We start from the raw sequence: 12,861 nt of genomic DNA, 5'->3' as shown, positions 1-12,861 counted from the left end.
TCCTGATCCCTGCTCTCTCTGCACCCCCTGAGCTGGCAGCCCCAGCACTGCCAGGCTCCTCCTGATCCCTGCTCTCTCTGCACCCCCTGAGCTGGCAGCCCCAGCACTGCCAGGCTCCTCTCCCAGCCCTGCTCTCCCTGTACCCCCTGAGCTGGCAGCCCCAGCACTGCCAGGCTCCTCTTGATCCCTGCTCTCTCTGCACCCCCTGAGCTGGCAGCCCCAGCACTACCAGGCTCCTCTCCCAGCCCTGCTCTCCCTGTACCCCCTGAGCTGGCAGCCCCAGCACTGCCAGGCTTCTCTTGATCCCTGCTCTCTCTGCACCCCCTGATCTGGCAGCCCCAGCACTGCCAGGCTGCTCTTGATCCCTGCTCTCTCTACACCCCCTGAGCTGGCAGCCCCAGCACTGCCAGGCTGCTCTTGATCCCTGCTTTCTCTACACCCCCTGAGCTGGCAGCCCCAGCACTGCCAGGCTCCTCTTGATCCCTGCTCTCTCTGCCCCCCCTGAGCTGCAGCCCTCCCCAGGCACTCTGGGGCTTCAGCTTTCTGCAGCCTGGTGAGCCCTGGGTCGTTCTCCTTGGGGCAGAGGTGGGCAGGGGCTGCTCTGGAGGGGAATTCCCTCCCCCCCAGTGGGCAATTTGCTGTTGATTTCTTTGAAGGGCATGCTCCCTTGGCTTGAAGGTAGGACACTGCCAGTAGCCAGCAGCTCCCTCTCACTGTGATGAACCACCACGTTCTGCTGGCTCTCAAATGTCACCTGGTGATTCATTCCTGGAGGAGATGGAGCAGATCCTGGGTGGCAGTGCCATGAGCACTGCCCCCTGGGTGCTGGAGATGGAGACGATCCCCTGGGCTGCTTTCATTGCTGCTCTTCTTGAGCCAAAGCCCTGCAGATCCTCAGCTCCCTGCTGAAATCAGCCTGCTGCTGGTGGTGCACAGGAGCTCTGCCTCACAGAGAAGGGTTTGGAGGAGCTGCTGCAGCTCCTTTTCCCCCAGCTCCTCACCTGGATGTGGCTGCTGGGGAAGATGGAGCCTCTGGGGGTGGGGTGTGGGGGGTTGGTGTTACAGGGAGGAAATGGTTCCTGTGCATGAGAGAAGAAGAAAAACAGCAACCAACAAACCAACCACAGACCAAATCTGCTGCTCAAGCAAAGGCTGTTGTGTAATGGGACTGGGTGAGGAGGTGGATCCTCACTTTCCTCCAGCTGGAGGAGGTGGAAACCATCCTCAGGCCTCAGTGGAAGAAGGTTTTTGGGGGGTTGATGGCGTGCTGGTGCTGCAGGTTGTGCAGGAGCATGAGGCTGGACCTCAGCTCTGGGTGGAGCTGGCCCCAGAGCCTGGCAGAGAGGAGGAGGAGGATGGTGGTGGTCTGATGAAGCTGGGCTGTGTGGTGGGTGGAGAGCAGCAAGGAAGGCCTGAGGAGCAGTCAGCAAAGCCAAGGGGCAGGGGCCAGGGGCAGCTCCAGGGTGGACATCCCTCCTGCCTTCTGCTTCACTCTGTTCCCCTTTTTCCACTTGGCACCTTCTGGCTCTGTCCCTGCAAGAGCTGCCTGTGGTGGCAGCAGCAGCAGCAATCAGCAGCTTGGACCCCACAATGAGTTCTGCTTGGGAACAGCAACATTTGCCCATCCTTGGAGGCCCCCAGGAATGATTCCCAAGCCCAGGATATGCAGAGTGTGGCCAGGGCTAGAGCAGCAGCAGCAGCAGCCTGTGGCCATGCCCTGGGGTGCTGAGAGACACTGGAGGGAGGCTGTGGATGTCTTCTCCTTGGGGGTGCTCAAGGCCAGGCTGGATGAGGGCTTGAGCAACCTGGGCTGGTGAGAGGGGTCCCTGCCCATGGCAGGGGGTTGGAACTGGCTGAGCTTCAAGGTCCCTTCCAACCCAAACCCTTCTGTGATTCTATGTCCCTAACCCAAACCCAACAGGTCCTAGAAGCCCTAGGAGACAACCCCTGCAGGGGGATGTGTGCTGGAGGTGTGGCAGGAAGGGACACACAGACCCTCCTGCCCTTGGCACAGGTGGAGCTGGATTTGATGCCTGTGGTCAGAGAAGTGACTTTCCCCCTCCCCCAGCATTGTGGGAGTCTGAGGAGCCTCTCCCTGGGGATGTTGTCCTCCCCTGGTGTCTCCAGCCCCATCAGCAGGGTTGCTGCTCATTAGCAGAGAGCCAGTTGAGCTCTCAGCTGTGCCCTCCTCTCCAGCCATCCCTTTCAGCACTCTTCAGCTCCAGAGGCTCCAGCCTGAGAGCTTGAAACCCTGAGGAACTGCTCTTTGGGTCCTGCACCATTGGCTGCCAGCCCTTGGGGGTCAAAGGGGCAAGTTTCTGACCATGGAGAGGAGACACAAGAGGGACAGAGTCCCCCAGAGTGGCACCCAGGGGAGCAGCTCCCGGGCTAGGGGTCACAGAGCAATGGGAGGTGGCATACCCCAGCAGGCAGAAGCCTCCTCCTCTGCTGAGAGAAGGAAGCTGTGACACCAGGGAGGTGTTTTGTGGTGGGAGGCATCTGTGGGGTGGTTGTGCTACCAGCTGGCTGCTGCTCAGCAGAGGCCACCATGGGAGGTGGTTCTGGAGGGGGTTGGGGGGGGGGAGCTACAGGAGCTTGGGCAAGGGGCAGCTGAGGACCCCCAGGGTGGGGTTGGCCTCCTCTGTTTCCTCCTTCCCTTCAAGCCTTCCATAGCAGCAGTGCCTGCAGCGGGAGCTGCGTCCCTGGAGGTGCTCAAAAGCCAAGCAGGGGCTGGGTGAGGTGATCCCCAAGATCCCCAGCCTCGGAGAAGCCTGGCATGGGCCCCAGGGCTGGCTGATCATCAGCTGCAGCCTCTGTGCTGGTCCATGGGTGGCACTGGTGCTGCCTGTGGGGCAATGCCTGGTGCCATGCAGAAGGAGCCAGAGCTGAGGTCCTGCCCCTGCCCTGCTGCCTCTCTCCTCTGAAGGATTCCCAGAGCACACAGGGATTTCCAGAGGAGGAGCAGAGCTGCAGGGGGTCTGGCACGGGCAGGGGCATGAGGATGGCCCTGGGGCTTTTCCTGACCCTGCAAAGCTGCCATCAGTTCCCAAACCTCTGCTGCTGAGGATCTGCAGAGCTCCCTGATCCACCCAGCTCCCCTGACCCAGGCTAGGATCCCAGCAGGCTGCTCCCTGTGCACACAGACCTCTGGCTGTCGACCTGTGAGGTGCTGCCCAGCTCAGACCCCCCCGGAGATGGAGCTCCGGGGGAGGACCTGCTCAGCTCTTGCTGCTGAGAGAGGATTCAGGGAGGGAAATGGTTTCTAAGAGAAATCTCCATGGCAATCAAGAGCCTGAGCCCATCTTCCCTTGCCTCTAACCTCTCTGCAGCGCAGCAACCAGGCTCCTGCCCTCCTCTGGAGACCCCCTGCTCTCCTAGCCTCTGCCTCTGAGCCCCAAAGGGAACCTCAGCTGCTCACTGGAGCTGCTCACAGGGAGTGAAACACCTTGGGGGTTGGGGGCTTTGGGGTCAGCTCTCTTGTATGATTCTTCCCCCCACCACCCCTGCTCATGCTCAAGCAGTTGAGTGGGCACAGGTTGGAGCATCAGGAGTTCCATCTAAGCAGGAGGAGGAGGGGCTGTGGTGGGACAAGGAGCTGTGGGGAGGGGGCAGCATCCCCTCTGACCTGCTGCACCAGCACCTTGGAGGCTCCCAGGTCCCACCTGCAGCTGTTATCTCCCAGCAGAGAGGTCTGACACGGGGCAGAGCTGCTGCCTTTGCTGCTTTCAAAAGGGGGTTTGGGTTGGGGGGTGACCTCTGCAAGGTGAGGAGGGGCTGTGGGAAGGGAGATCCTCAGCTGGGCATGGAGTGTGTCTCTCCTGGCATCCTTGCCTGTGGATCAGTGGGAAAGCCTTGCCGTGGGGGGGGTGTGTTTGCCTTTCTTGGCTTAGGGTCACCCCTCTGAGAGTCTCTCAGCAGAATCCTGCTGGCCCAGGGGGGGTTGGTGCTCTCTTTACCTCCCCCCTAGCAGCCTGGCAGGAGCTCAGGGCTCAGCAGATGAATGGTGGATTGCAGAGAGGGAGCTGGTGGGGGCTGAGCCCCAGGCCATGGGCATTGTGTGCCACTGCCTCTTCCTGAGATGCTGCTTCTGGGCAGCCTTTGTCCCACCAAGCATTAGCCCAAGTGCCAGATGAGGCTCAGGACCTCTCTTGCCCTTGGTGCTGTTGTGCTTTACAACGATGTAGGTTATGGGATGGGCAGCAGGAGGACACAGGCAGGTTCACTGCCCCAGGCCACCCTGGCTTGGGCTTGTGTGAGCCATGGGTGCCTGCATCTCGCTGCAGACATCAGCACAGGGGGAGGTGAATCCCTCCTCTGCTGAGCTCGGGTGGTGCCAGGCAGCTGGCAGTGCTGGCTGACCCCTGGCACCCCTGGGATGTCCTCAGCAGGCTTTTAGCAGGGCAGGAGCTGGAAGCATCCTGGCAGCTCCTTGCCCTCCAGCCCCAGTCGCTCCTGGGGGTGGTGTGCTGGAGGCAATGGGAACATCCTTGGTCCTGCCAGCTGGCACAGAGATGTGGTGCTGAGGACTGTGGTTTAGGACCAGCCTTGGCAGACTTGGAGGATGGTTGGACTGGATGCTCTGGAAGGGCTTTTCCAACCCCCAATGACTCTGTGAGTCCATGAATCACAGAACTGTCAGGGTTGGAAGGAACTTCAAGGCTCAGCCAGCTCCAACCCCCTGCCATGGGCAGGGACACCTCACACCACAGCAGGTTGCTCACAGCCACCTCCAGCCTGGCTGCAAACACCTCCAGGCAGGAGGCTTCCACCACCTCCCTGTGCCAGAGTCTCAGAGTGAAAGCCTCCACTGCCAGGGAGAGCACTCAGTGGTGCCCTGGGTGCCAGGGAGTGCTGCCAGGTGACCCCCAGGGGTGGCTGACTCCACTGCATCCCAGCTTGCAGGCAGGAGAGCCCCAGGTGCGGCAGTGATTGCTGGGGGCAGGCAGAGGCAGTGCCCCCAGGCTGTTGGTTTGCTCACAGCTTGGCTCATCCTGTCCCGGTGCAACAGGAAATGTGGCAACGGCTGCTGGTTAAGAGCTGCTGGGTTTCCTTCCTTCACTCGGGGCTGCAGGCTCTGCACCAGAAGCCCTGCAAGCCCGGGGAGGTGCCTGCAGAGCAGGGGGCGGCTGGTCTGGTCACACACGGTGGGAGGAGCAGCACTTCTCTTCCCAGGCTGTGCCCAGGGCTCTTCTACAGCAGTGTTGGTGCTGCTGGGCTGGGGCAGGGCACAGAACCACCAAGGGTGGAAGAGACCTCAATGCCAGCTGAACAGCCCCAGCTCTCTCAGCCTGTCCCCAGAGGGGAGGTTCTCCCAGCCCTCTGATCATCTCTGTGGCCTCCTCTGGACCCTCTCCAACAGGTAGTTGGGGTTGAAGAGCTGCAGCACCTCCCCCATGGGGACAGGCTGAGAGAGTTGGGGTTGTTCAGCCTGGAGAAGAGAAGGCTCTGGGGGGACCATAGAGCACCCTCAGGAAGGCTACAGGAGAGGTGGGGAGGGACTGTTAGCAAGAGCTGTGGTGAGAGGAGGAGGAGGGATGGCTTTGAACTGGAGCAGGGGAGATTGAGACTGGAGATTAGGAAGAAATTCCTGACAGTGAGGGTGGGGAGAGACTGGGACAGGCTGCCCAGGGAGGCTGTGGCTGCCTCAGCCCTGGGAATCAGAGAATCAACCAGGTTGGAAAAGACCTCAGAGATCATCAAGTCCAAGCTGGCACCCAACAACTCCTGGCTGCTGAACCATGGCTCCAAGTGCCACATCCAATCCCCTCTTGAACACCTCCAGGGATGGGGACTCCACCACCTCCCTGGGCAGCACATTCCAACAGCTAACAGCTCTCTCTGGGAAGAACTTTCTCCTCACCTCCAGCCTAAACCTCCCCTGGCACAGCTTGAGACTGTGTCCTCTTGTTCTGGTGCTGCTTGCCTGGGAGAAGAGACCAACCCCCACCTGGCTCCAACCTCCCTGCAGGGAGTTGCAGAGAGCAAGAAGGTCTCCCCTGAGCCTCCTCTTCTGCAGGCTAAGCAACCCCAGCTCCCTCAGCCTCTCCTCCCAGGGCTGTGCCCCAGACCCCTCCCCAGCTTTCTTGCCCTTCTCTGGGCACCTTGCTGCTCATGGGCAGGGTTTGGTCTCTTTTGGTGTGGTGGAAGTGCTGTGCTGCTCCTAGGGCTGGACCAGGATGGCTGAGCACTGAGTCCAGGGAGGTGGTGGAGTCCCCATCCCTGGGGGGGGTTCCAGGAACCTGTGGCCATGGCACTTGGGGCCATGGTTTGGTGGCCAGGGTGGGGTTGGGCTGCTGCTTGGACTGGAGGATCTTGGAGACCTTTTCCAACCAGATTCTGTCTCTGGCCCATGATCAGCAAAGGCTCCACCAGCCCAGCACCTGCCTGGGGCTGTGTGAGACCCCCTGCAGTGCCCACCCTGTGCCTAAGGCCTGGCACCGGCTGGGGAGCCAAAGCTGCCCTTCCAGGGGGGATGTCTGTGTGCAGGAAATCTTGGCTGTGATTTTCCTCCCTCTGAACCAAGGGGGAGGCTGTGCCATGCTGCTGATGTTCCTCTGTTGGCTTTGCTGCCCCAGCTTGGAGCTGTCTGCCAGACCCAAGCAGCAGTTGTGAATTCTCCCTTGGGAGGGGGTGGGGGTGGGGGGAAGTCACTTGAATGAACCTGGGGCTCAAGAGTCCCAGGTCTGCAGCTGCCTCAGCAGATTGCAGCCAGGCTTGGAGTGTGCCCTGTGCTTGATGCTCCTCATGAAAGGAATGCCATGGGTAGCCTGGGGCAAGCTGGGGCTTATTTACAGCTTGCTGCATCCTGGTCCCATGTGCTGTGGGGCTGCCTGGCAAGGGATGAGCTCTGCTCCTGAAACTGCTTCCTCCCCATCCTGCTCCCCCCCCCCCATCCTCTTTGTGTCCTCTGGGAGGTTACAGTTTCTGTGCTGGTCTTGATGCCACCATCCCTTCACACTCTCTGCTCCCTGCTGGGTGGGATCAGTGCTCAGAGCTGCTGGCAGCGCCGGTGGGATGTCAGCACAGCCTGCCCCCGGGCAGGGGATGAGCTGTGGGGATGAGCAGGGCCATGTGCTGCGCAGGTCTGCCCCTCTGAGCAGGCTCAGGGCACACACAGGGGCTGGGGCTGCAGCAGCTCTGCAGTGTGGGGTGCTGAGGGCTGTGCTGAGGGCTGTGCTTCGCTGCAGCTCAGCTCTCCTGGCTGGCTGGGAGGGAGGGATCCAGCAGAGAGTTCACTTCGGGTTCTGGCTGGGTGAAGCTGCTGGAAGCTGCTTCTTGGGGAGCACTCTGGGGCTGGAAGGGGTGCCTGGCTGGGGGGGGGGCAGAGCCAGGAGCTGCCTTGAAAGAAGCAGGAAAATGCTTGGCAGGTGCAGGTGGCTGCTTCTGAAAGCAGCTTTGGGAGAGGATTTTCTTTGCCTGGGTTTGTACCTGGATGTCTTTAGTGCTCTGTGCCTCAGTGTCCCACTGACTGCTGGGCTTAGTCGTGAGGTCTGTGGTGATGAACCCATCACTTGATGGCCCTTGAGGTCTCTGCCAGCCTTGGTGCTTCTGGGTGACTCTGTGTTTGTGTTCCTCCCCACTGCCTGTCCCTGCTGCCCAGAGGTGGTTTGGGGCAGGGACATGCTGCACATTGCAGCCTCTTGGCCACAGGGACCACCCTGTCCTGCATCACCACTGCTGCTGTGAGCCCAGGGTCTCCTTGTCCCTGAGGAGAGCAGAGCTGAGGAGATGCTGCCTGACCCAGTGCCTCAGCCAGCTAAAAGCTGTCCCTTCTGATTTCAGAATGTAACACAGAGAGTAGAAGAGGAAAAACCTGAGCCTCCAACCCTCCAGGAGATCAAAGAGAAGATTGAGAAATACAACACAAAAGTGACCAACTGCCTGCTGATGAAGCTGGTAGGTCCTGGGCCATGATCCCCCAGGTCACAGGGAGATTGCTGCTGGGAAATGAGGCAGCCTGGAGGAAGCTGTCTGCACCAAGAGGCCCTTGGAGGTGGCTGTTGATGTTTCTCGTCTTCCTCACCCCATCTGCTTATTCCCCTGCTTTGGGTTTCCTTCGTGTTAGGCACTGGCCCTGGAGCTCAGCCTTCCCTCTCTCCATCCTTCCCCCTCTGGGATCACTGGGCCAGGAATCTGTGAGCAGTCTGTGCTGGGAATGAGCTGCCACAGCTAGAGGAGCCCACGCTGTGCTGGTGGGCATGAGTCAGAGGGGAAGTGGGGCTGTGAGGCTGCCCTGCAGCAGCTGGCACTAGGGTGGATTTGGAGGCACAAGGGTGGATTTGGAGGCACAAGGGTGGATGTGGAAGCCCAGGGTGGATTTGGAAGCCCAAAGCCATTCCAGAAAGAGATCCTTTCCTCCTCCCCACTGCCAGGCTTGCTTAGGCAGAGGTCTCAGAGGGGAGTGGTTGGGAGGTGCTGCTGCACATCAGGGAGAGACCTTCCCTGGTGGGGAGGTTGCAAAGCCTCACTTCGAGGCAGCTACAATTTCCATGCCGTGGTTTCCACGGCTGAGGTGCAGCAGGGCTGGTTTGAAGTAGGCCAAGCTCAGCCAGACATGAGGGAGGGATGAGTCAGCCCCAAGTGGAAGGAGCAGGAGAAGCTCAGCAATGACTAACCCCAAACTGCTGCTGACTTTTTACATCATTAACAAGAAACCCTCCAAGCCCACTGAGAGTGGAAAGTCCTGCAGCCAGCCCCAGGCTGCCATGCTGTGAGACCACAAAGAATAGAATGGGAATGGAATAGGAATGGGAATGGAATAGAAATAGAATAGACCAGGTTGGAAGAGACCTTTGAGATCATCCAGTCCAACCTCTCACCCAGCACCATCTGATCAACTCAACCATGGCACCAAGTGCCTCATCCAGGCTCTTCCTAAACACCTCCAGGGATGGGGACTCCACCACCTCCCTGGGCAGCACATTCCAATGGCCAACCTCTCTCTCTGGGAAGAACTTTCTCCTCCCCTCCAGCCTAAACCTCCCCTGGCACAGCTTGAGACTGTGTCCTCTTGTTCTGGTGCTGCTTGCCTGGGAGAAGAGACCAACCCCCACCTAGCTCCAACCTCCCTTCAGGGAGTTGTAGAGAGCAAGAAGGTCTCCCCTGAGCCTCCTCTTTTCCAGGCTAAGCAACCCCAGCTCCCTCAGCCTCTCCTCCCAGGGCTGTGCTCCAGACCCCTCCCCAGCTTTCTTGCCCTTCTCTGGACACCTTCCAGCATCTCAACATCTTTCCTGAACTGAGGAGCCTTGGTTTGTGCTTTCTGCAGCCCTGCTCTCCCTGGCAGCCTGCATCAGTCACTCAGACATGGCCAGAGAAGGGCAAGAAAGCTGGGGAGGGGTCTGGAGCACAGCCCTGGGAGGAGAGGCTGAGGGAGCTGGAGTTGCTGAGCCTGCAGAAGAGGAGGCTCAGGGGAGACCTTCTTGCTCTCTCCAACTCCCTGCAGGGAGGCTGAGTGAGAGGCTGTTGTGGGACAATTCTGGGCTTGATTTGGGGCTTGATTTCCTCTTTCCTAACCTGAGGAGCCCAGAACTGGACACAGGACTCAAGGTGTGACCTAACCAGCACTGAGCACGGGGGCAGACTCTTCAGAGGGGTGGGGAAAGGTCTGGGAAGCCTCCCTGGAGCCTGACCTCCCCTCTCCTTTGCTGCAGAACGAGGATGGGACCTACACAGGCTTCATTAAAGTGCACTTGAAGCTGCGGCGCCCTGTGACGGTGCCGGCGGGGATCCGGCCGCAGTCCATCTACGATGCCCTCAAGGAGGTGAACCTGGCTGAGATGACAGCCAAGAGGACCTCCTTCTACCTGCCCCTGGACGCCATCAAGCAGCTCCACATCAGCAGCACCACCACGGTGAGCGAGGTGATCCAGGGGCTGCTGAAGAAGTTCATGGTGGTGGACAACCCCCAGAAGTTTGCACTGTTCAAGGAGGTGCGGCAGGATGGCCAAGGTGAGCGCCTGGGCCAGGGCCACTCCCGCTCCCCTGCTGCCCACCTTCGCCTGGCAGGGCTCAGTGGAGGCTCAGCAGGCAGTTTCAGAGGAGTAAATGGCCAGAGCTCCACACAGGGGATGCTGCTTGGTTATAGAATGGTAGGGGTTGGAAGGGACCCCTGATGAGCATCCAGTCTGGGACCCCTGATGAGCATCCAGTTCCAACCCCTCTGCCAAAGCAGGACCACTCAGGGCAGGTCAGAGCTCCACACAGGGGATGCTGCTTGGTTATAAAATGGTAGGGGTTGGAAGGGACCCCTGATGGGCATCCAGTCTGGGACCTGTGATGAACATCCAGTCCCAACCCCTCTGCCAAAGCAGGACCACCCAGGGCAGGCCAGAGCTCCACAGGAGGGGATGCTGTTTGGTTATAGAATGGTAGGGGTTGGAAGGGACCTCTGATGAGCATCCAGTCCAACCCCTCTACCAAAGCAGGGCAGGTCAGAGCTCCACAGGAGGGGATGCTGCTTGGTTATAGAATGGTAAGGGTTGGAAGGGACCCCTGATGAGCATCCAGTCTGGGACCCCTGATGAGCATCCAGTCCCAACCCCTCTGCCAAAGCAGGATCACCCAGGGCAGATCAGAGCTCCACAGGAGGGGATGCTGGTTGGTTATAGAATGGTAAGGGTTGGAAGAGACCCCTGATGAGCATCCAGTCTGGGACCCCTGATGAGCATCCAGTCCCAACCCCTCTGCCAAAGCAGGACCACCCAGGGCAGGTCAGAGCTCCACAGGAGGGGATGCTGCTTGGTTATAGAATGGTAAGGGTTGGAAGGGACCTCTGATGAGCTTCCAGTCCCAACCCCTCTGCCAAAGCAGGACGACCCAGGGCAGGTCACACAGGAATGCATCCAGGCAGCTCTTGAAAGCCTCCAGGGGAGGAGGCTCCACAGCCTCTCTGGGCAGCCTGCTCCAGGGCCCCAGCAGCCTCCCAGCCTGTAGCTGTCAGAAGGGGTTCGAAGCCACCCAAGACCCCCCAGAGGTTGTCGTGGATCTGTGTCAGATGCTCAGCTGCTCCCACAATGATCCTGAGCAGCTTTTGCATGCTCCAGTTGACTTCCCTGAGCTCTCCTCTGCCCTGGCAGCCAAGAGCTCAGCCTTGCTGTCTGTGTCCTCTTGCAGTGCTCTTCCAGAAGCTCCCTCTCACCGAGTGCCCTCTGTACCTCCGGCTGCTGGCTGGCCCCGACACCAACCTGCTCAGCTTCGTGCTGAAGGAGAATGAAACAGGGGAAGTTGAGGTATGTTGGGGACTGCTTCCCTTCCTCCCCACACAAAGGTTTGTGGAGCCAGGGGGCAGAGCTGGGAGATGCACAGCAGAGGCTGGAGGTGGTGCCACACAAGCAAAGGCTTGGTGGGGCTAAGAGCATCCAGTCCAACCATCACCCCAGGGCCACCAAACCCTGTCCCAAAGTGCCATGGCCACAGGTTTCTTGGACACCTCCAGGGATGCTGACTCCACCACCTCCCTGGGCAGCCTGTGCCAGTCCCTGACCACTCTCCTGATGTCCAACCAGTATCTGCAGGGGGCTCCAGGAAGGCTGGGGAGGGACTGCTCAGGATCTCAGGCAGTGATAGGACTAGGGGGAATGGAATGAAGCTGGAGGTGGGGAGATTCAGGCTGGAGGTGAGGAGGAAGTTCTTCCCCATGAGAGTGGTGAAGCCCTGGAATGGGTTGTCCAGGGAGGTGGTTGAGGCACCAGCCCTGGAGGTGTTTAAGCCCAGGCTGGATGAGGCTCTGGCCAGGCTGATCTAGTGTGGGGTGTCCCTGCCCATGGCAGGGGGGCTGGAACTGGATGATCCTTGTGCTCCCTTCCAACCCTGACTGATACTATGATACTAACCTAAACCTCCCCTGGTGCAGCTTGAGGCCATTTCCTCTCCTGTCACTTGGTCTATTTCAGTTCCTGTGTCTCCCCCCTTGCAGTGGGAGCTTCAATTCCTGGAATCCCAGAACCACTGTGGTTGGAAAAGACCTTGAAGCTCCTTGAATCACAGAATGCATTGGGTTGAAGGCACCCTCAGAGTCCAACCCCCCCCCCCCCTGCAGTGAGCAGGGACACCTCCAACTAGATCAGGTTGCTCAGGGCCCCCTCCAAGTCTGACCTTCAGTGTCTGCAGGGAGGGGAGTCCAACCCTTCTCTAACTCCTCCAAGCCTGGTGCCCCTCAGGCACCACATCTCTGGGTCCCTCAAGATGATTTCTATTCAGTTTAAAGTCTCAGGGGCTCAGGGCTAGGATGATTCTTGATGCTGCTGGCCATTGTCCCCCTCTCTCTCCCAACACCAAAACATTCAGCCAGAGTGTTTCAGTAGCTGTGCTGCTCCTTAAAGGCACAGCCTAAAGCTGTCAGAATGGCTCTGGGAGGTGAAGCTGCCTGGGGAGCAGAGGAGTGTTTAAATGCTTTTCATTCATTGACACTGTCCCCCATAGCAAACTCCTGGCCAAGCTGTCAGCTCATGGCTTGGACAGCAGCTCTCTGAGCTGGGTGAGGAACTGGCTGGAGGCTGAGCCCAGAGAGTGGTGGTGAATGGTGCCACAGCCAGCTGGCAGCCAGTCAGTAGTGGAGTCCCCCAGGGATCAGTGCTGGGCCCCATCCTCTTTAACATCTTTATTGATGATCTGGATGAGGGCATTGAGTCTATCATCAGTAAATTTGCTGATGACACCAAGCTGGGGACAGGAGTTGATCTGCTAGAGGGTAGAGAGGCTCTGCAGAGGGACCTGGGCAGATGGGCAGAGGCCAAGGGCAGGAGATTGAACACATCCAAGTGCCAGGGGCTGCACATTGGCCACAGCAACCCCATGCAGTGCTGCAGGCTGGGGTCAGAGTGGCTGAGAGCAGCCAGGCAGAGAGGGACCTGGGGGTGCTGG

General features: G+C 59.5%; 1 protein-coding gene across 3 annotated transcripts in view; it reads left to right on the top strand.

Moving 5' to 3' along the window:
• Nucleotides 1-12,861, top strand: part of RASSF5 (Ras association domain family member 5) — a 42,205-nt gene that overhangs the window by 23,457 nt on the left and 5,887 nt on the right. For all 3 annotated transcript variants that reach the window (XM_068159634.1, XM_068159635.1, XM_068159636.1), the window contains 3 exons: nt 7,783-7,896; nt 9,651-9,948; nt 11,113-11,228. In XM_068159634.1, coding sequence (XP_068015735.1) covers nt 7,783-7,896; nt 9,651-9,948; nt 11,113-11,228 — 528 coding nt within the window. The remainder of the gene's footprint in view (nt 1-7,782; nt 7,897-9,650; nt 9,949-11,112; nt 11,229-12,861) is intronic.

This window comes from Melanerpes formicivorus, unplaced genomic scaffold, assembly GCF_026170545.1.
Source record: "Melanerpes formicivorus ecotype bairdi unplaced genomic scaffold, bMelFor1.0.p_v2 SCAF_46, whole genome shotgun sequence".
Classification (NCBI taxonomy): domain Eukaryota; kingdom Metazoa; phylum Chordata; class Aves; order Piciformes; family Picidae; genus Melanerpes; species Melanerpes formicivorus.
The sequence above is the reverse complement of the archived record's forward strand: the minus strand, read 5'-3'. Positions and strand labels throughout refer to the sequence as shown.